Source organism: Chroicocephalus ridibundus, chromosome 19, assembly GCF_963924245.1.
Source record: "Chroicocephalus ridibundus chromosome 19, bChrRid1.1, whole genome shotgun sequence".
In the NCBI taxonomy this organism is placed as follows: Eukaryota; Metazoa; Chordata; class Aves; order Charadriiformes; family Laridae; genus Chroicocephalus; species Chroicocephalus ridibundus.
This window is the reverse complement of record NC_086302.1, coordinates 5,641,937-5,647,604: the sequence shown is the minus strand read 5'-3', so window position 1 is coordinate 5,647,604 and position 5,668 is coordinate 5,641,937. Positions and strand designations below refer to the sequence as shown.

The following is a 5,668-nucleotide window of genomic DNA, read 5'->3' as shown; positions in this document are numbered from 1 at the left end:
TTTTACCGCAATTAATTTTTTTCTGCTGGTCACAAGATAATTCCCGACGCCAGAAAGTCTGGAGGTCAGATGAGAAGCGGATTGAGGAACAGGGCGGCACTAATTTCCTTACGGGATCGCCCCCTAAAAAAACCGGGGAGGGGGACACACACACACACACACACACACACAAACGACACACGGGGGGACGGGACACCCCCCCGTCCCTCCCCACCGTGGCCCTGCCTAAAAATAGGGGGGACTCGCTGGGATGGGGTGTTGGGGGAGCAGTTTGGGGGCCGGGGGGGGGGGGGAAGCTGGGGTGGGGTTTTGGGGGGGCCACGGGAGCGGGTTTGGGGTCTGGATGTGGGGAGGGGGGGGGGATACACGACCGCGCAGGTTTTCCCCCCCCCCCCCCACCCCGTGGGGCCACCCCGGCCACCAAGGGTCATTTTGGAGGGGGGGGTGGGGGGGTGGGGGGGGTGGTGCCTCTCGCTTAATTTAGATGCAAGGGTGGGGTTTAGTGGGTCATTAACATAAAAGGGGTGGGGCCATACCTCATTTGCATACGGGGCGGGCCCCCGCGGGGCTCCCTATATAAGGAGCGGCGCGGGGGTGCCCCCTCCCCAGTGCGCCAGGAGCTCGGAGCGTTTGGGGTTGGGGGGGAGGGTGGAGCTGCTCGTCCCGGGGCTCGGTGGTCCAAGCTTTTGGTGGTCCCGCTGCTCGGAGGTCCCAGCAGAGCCCCAGCCGTCGCGGCACCCACCGAGGAGGCGCCCAGGCATTTTTTTCCCTCCCCCTTTGCCCCCTCCCCCCCCCCCCCCCTTCCCTCCAGCATCCCCAGCAGTGCTCAGACACCCCCCCCTCCCCCCCCCCGCCCCCTCTCCCCACCATGAAAGCCATCAGCCCGGTGCGATCCGTCCGGAGCTGCTACGAGGCCGTTTGCTGCCTTTCGGAGCAGAGTTTGGCTATCGCCCGGGGGGGCAACAACAAGAGCCCGGCCTTGGAGGAGCCCATGAACTTGCTGTACGACATGAACGATTGTTATTCCAAACTGCGGGAGCTGGTGCCGGGAATCCCGCAAGGCAGCAAGGTGAGCCAGGTGGAGATCCTCCAGCATGTCATCGACTACATCTTCGACCTCCAGATCGTGCTGGAGGAGGGGGCCAAGGGCCGCGACCCCTCCCCCGAGGCCACCCTACTGTCGCTCAAGGTAAGGGTTCTTTTGGGCTGGAGGGGGGGGCGGCGGAGGTGGAGGGTTTTGGGGGGACGTGTGGGGCTGGGGGGGATGTGGATATGTTGGGTTTGGAGGGCATAGGTCGGGTTGGGGGGGGACGTGTCGGGCTGGGGGGGTGCGGAGATGTTGGGTTTTGGGGTGTCGGGGCGGGGGGGGGGTGCGGAGATGCTGCTTTTGGAGGGCATATGTTGGTTTGGGGGGTGACATGCCGCGATGGGAGTGTGTGGGTATGTTGATCTGGGGGGGGGGCACACGGGACATGCTGGGTTGGGGGGGGACATACTGAACTGGGGGAATGTGGATATGTTGGGGTTTTTTTTGGGGGGGTAGGGATACGTTGGTTGAGGGGGGACGACGGGACACATGGGCTGGGGGTGTGTGGATATGTTGGATGGGGGGGCGGGGGGGGGACGTGTCAGGTTGGGGGCATGTGGATATGTTGAGTTGGGGGAGAGGTATGTTGGCTTTTGGGGGGGCACGACGGAGGGACGGACACATGTCGGGTTGGGGGGGGGATGTGGATATGTTGGTTTGGGATGTGGGGGGGACATGCTGGGCTGGGGGTGATGGCGCCGTGCCGGGTGCGTTGGGGGGGGGGGGGGGGGATGTGTCCTGGCGCGGTGGGGCCGTGGGGGGCCATGGGGCCTGATCCCTGTCCCCGCTCTCCGCAGGCGGCCGGGCTCGCCTCTGAACTCTGCTCCAAAGACGAGAGAAGTTTGTGTCACTAACGGCTCCTCCATCAGGTGAGTGTGTCCCCCCCTCCCAACACCCCCCCCCTCCAGCATCAGCATCCCCAGGGGACCGACACCGGCCCCGATGCACCGCGGTCCCCCGGCTTGGGGCGACCCCCAAATCCCCAAACCCAGATTTACCACGGCGCTAATGGTATTTTATTATTTTTTTTTTTTCCCCCTCCTCCTCCCCCCGCCTTTTCTCCTTCAACACCCCCCCCCTCCCCCCCCCCCCCACGCCTTTCTCCTCTCTCCTCCCGGTGCCAATTAGCAAACAGGCAGCGAGTGTCGGTTCCTGGTTCGTTATCAGCCGGAGGTAAATAGCAGCTTCCTCCGTGGCGCCGGGCTGTCTGCGATCTACCGGCCCCGCCATCGCCTCCCCCGGGCCCGGCCACCGCGGGCGGGGAGCGGCTGGTCCCGACCCCCCACCATCCTTCCAGCATCGCCCCCCCCACACACACACCCCGCCTTCCCTCCCCCACGCCAAGCATCCCGGCTTCAGCAGGATCTTTGGACCCGAACCGAAATGAGACACTTTTGAATGAGAAAACTGATGAAGAGGCGGTTGTTCTGTATATTTTGGGATTATAGCAGCGAGTCCTTTTTTTTTTAAAGGTGGTTAAAGGGGATGGGGAGGGGCGGGGGGGGGGAGGATTAGGGGGTTTTGGGGAGGGGGTGGGGGTGGGGGGGCGACATCCTCGAGTCTGAACCAAACTCTCTGGGGCCGCGGGCCTCGTGTATTGTGGAGCTCTATACTAGAGTATAACGTTTTTGTACCTTTTGTGCAGGAAGGTGAATTTCTGCAAACATGCCTTGTACTTGCTTTATAAACTTTTTATAAAAGTTACCATTTTTACATAATAAAAAAAACCCAAAACAAACCACGGGTCGTTTTGAATGTGTCCGTTCCCCCCTCCCCCGGCCATCCATGGGCTGGAGAGAGATGGGATGCACCCATGGGTGGGAGAGCAGCACTTTGGGGGGTGGAAGCCCCCCCCCCCCCCCCCCCCCCCCAAACCCTCTGGCCGACATTGTAACTTCTAGGGTTACGGGGAGGAATCTCATTAATTGTTTAATAGCTTTGAAATGTCAGCTCAGGTATGGGAGGAATTAACCCTAGGCTGCCGTCTCCCGGCTGAGGTGTCTGCCAGCTATTTTGGGTGCTGCTCCGCTTATCTGATATGGAAGGAGGAGGGAAGACGCTGCCGAGCCCCGGGGACCATTTGGAGGTGTAGCTGGAGCCTTGGGAGGGAGGCGGGGGGGGGGGGGAAAAGATGCCTTTTCCAGGGGTTTCCACACTACCTTGCAAAAAATCCCCAGAGCTGCCCGGTGCCCTGGGGCAGGATTTGAGCTGGAAGGGGTGATACTTTGGGATGGTGCCCCCCCCCCCCACACACACACCCAGGATACCCCCAAGGGAAGGGGAGTTTCTGGCCTGCAGCTGCCCTGGCTCTAATTAGGGCCGCTCTGAGCATTGTAATTCCCCAGGTGGCATCCACACTGTGCACTCCTGCCTGGACAACCCCCCCCCCCTGCCCCGGGGCTGAGGAGGGGGGGCAGCACCCTAGGGAAGGGGTGTTAGGAGCAGAAATGCCTTTCCCTCCCTTTGGATTGATGCTGTGGTTTCCCTTTGCCCCCCCCCCCCCCCCCCTGCCCTGGAGCAGATGCTGCCGGCTCAGCTGTGGAGCCCCATGGCCGCAGCACAGCTGGGCCGGATCCTGCTCCCTGGGGAAGGTGCTGGCCTGCCTGCAATCAGGGTCAGGCTGCTTCCCCCCCACACACCCCCGGGGTTAAAATCCCCCCCACCTGTAGCACCATCTCCTCCATCCCCTCTGCTGGGCTTTGGCTTTGTGGCTGCAGGCTCGGCGTGGGTGCTCGCCCCATGGCATCGGGGGGTCCCCAGGGTGCTGCAGCATCCAGGTGAGCTGGGTCAGGGGCTGCGCGGTGGCAGGAGGGGTCTTGGGGCATAGGGTGTTGCAAACGTCCCTCCGCATGCACCGGCTTCAACCTGCATCACTGCGACGGCCAACATGAGCGTGGGGTGCAGCTGGCACCCGCCAAGCACCCCGTGTCCGTGGGCACTTCCATGGGGAAAAGCACCATGTGGGGCACCCAAAAAGCCATGGCTGGTCCAACGGGATCACACCCCCCGCCCGAGAACATCCCTCCCTCCTCCCAGCTTGATGTCCCCAGGCTCCCCCAGGGCATGTTACCCTCTGGCACCCACGGGTGGTGGGGTGGGACGGGGTGACCCCGGGCTGTCCCGCTGCGGTGGGAGGGAGGTGAGGGTGTCCAGCTGGAAACCGCCGCTTCTGGGAACGGAGCTGCTGGTTTGTTAAAGGGTAAAAATAGGGTTTTACCATCTCTGCTGCCTTTCAGCTTGGGAGGAAAAGCCAAGGGGTGGGTTAGGGGTGAGCGTCCCCGTGCTCACCCCGCTGTCGGGGTCCTCCAGCCGCACCAGTGCTGATGTGCCAAAGGGATTTAACTGGGATGGGTGGGAAAAGCACCCTGGGAATGAGCTGGGGGACTGGGATGGGGCTCGGTAGCTGCAAAATGGGGGTCCCAGCAGCGTGAGCACCCCAGCTCGCAATGGGTCCCCCAGCTGGGGTGATGGCGGTGGAGATCCTGGATCCGTGGGAGCAGTTAATGAGCCCAGTTTGGGACTGGGGTTACTGGGAGCAGTGGGGGCAGGCACTGGTGGGGTGGGAGAAACCAGTCCTGCGGCAGCTTTTGGGATGGTAACGGGACCAGGGAGGCGGAGGGGGACTCCCAGCCCGGGGGAGCGGAGGTGGCCCCCCTGTCTCTGTCCCCTCGCTGGGGGGTCAGGGCAGGGGATTCCCTTGGCCAAGGCCAGGGGCCGCGGGTCCCCGGGGGGAGGGGGCAGGGTTTGGCAGGGCGAGGGTTTGGCGCTGGCTCCTGGGAAGGCTCCCAGGGCCATCGCCTCCTCCCCCGGGACGGACGAACGGACGGATCCCGGCGCCTTTCCTGGAACAGCCGCCCAGCCGTTCCCAGGCCCCAGGGATGGCCGGGGGGGAGCGGGAGGAGGGGCACAAGCCTTGCCTGGACCCCCAGCCTGGGCTGTGGCGTGATGCCGATACTTTCCTTGGACACCCTGGTTAAAAAAAAAAACAACAAAGAAAGAAAGAAAAAAAGAAATAAAAAAAAGAAAGAAAGAAAGAAAAAGAAAGAAAAAAGAAAGAAAAAAAAGAAAGAAAAAAAGAAAGAAAAAAAAGAAAGAAAAAAGAAAGAAAAAAAGAAAGAAAAAAAGAAAGAAAAAAGAAAGAAAAAAGAAAGAAAGAAAGAAAAAAAGAAATGAAAACAGAAAGAAGAAATAAAAAGGAAAGAAAAAAAAGAAGAGAAAGAAAAAAAGAAAGAAAATGGGAAAAAAACACGACTGAAAATAGCTCCTGTTGCCCCACCGGGGCTGGGATTTACCCTGGGGGGGCAGATTTAGTGGAAGAAATGCCCCCGCCGCACAACCCGGGCTTCGCGCTTTTATCTTCCCGACGACATCGCAAGGGTGCAAAAAAAAAAGAGAAAAAAAAAAGAGGATGAGGAGAGGGGAAAAAAAAAAAAATTAATAATAACCCCAGGAGGTGGAGGGGGGGGCGGGGGGGGGGGGTGAAGGCCAAACGTCCCCCAGGCGCTGTGCCGGTGGCCGGCCGGGCCGGCTCGCTCGCCTCTTGGCAAGAGCAAGAGTCTGATGCAATCGGCTGCGCTGACG

General features: G+C 61.0%; 1 protein-coding gene across 1 annotated transcript; it reads left to right on the top strand.

The window, feature by feature from the left end:
- Positions 1–616: 616 nt before the first annotated feature.
- ID3 (inhibitor of DNA binding 3) lies at positions 617–1,956 on the top strand. Its single transcript, XM_063355840.1, has 2 exons — positions 617–1,189; positions 1,885–1,956. Exons 1-2 carry the CDS (start codon positions 869–871, stop codon positions 1,939–1,941), a joined length of 378 nt encoding a protein of 125 aa, XP_063211910.1. The 5' UTR covers positions 617–868; the 3' UTR covers positions 1,942–1,956.
- Positions 1,957–5,668: the final 3,712 nt, after the last annotated feature.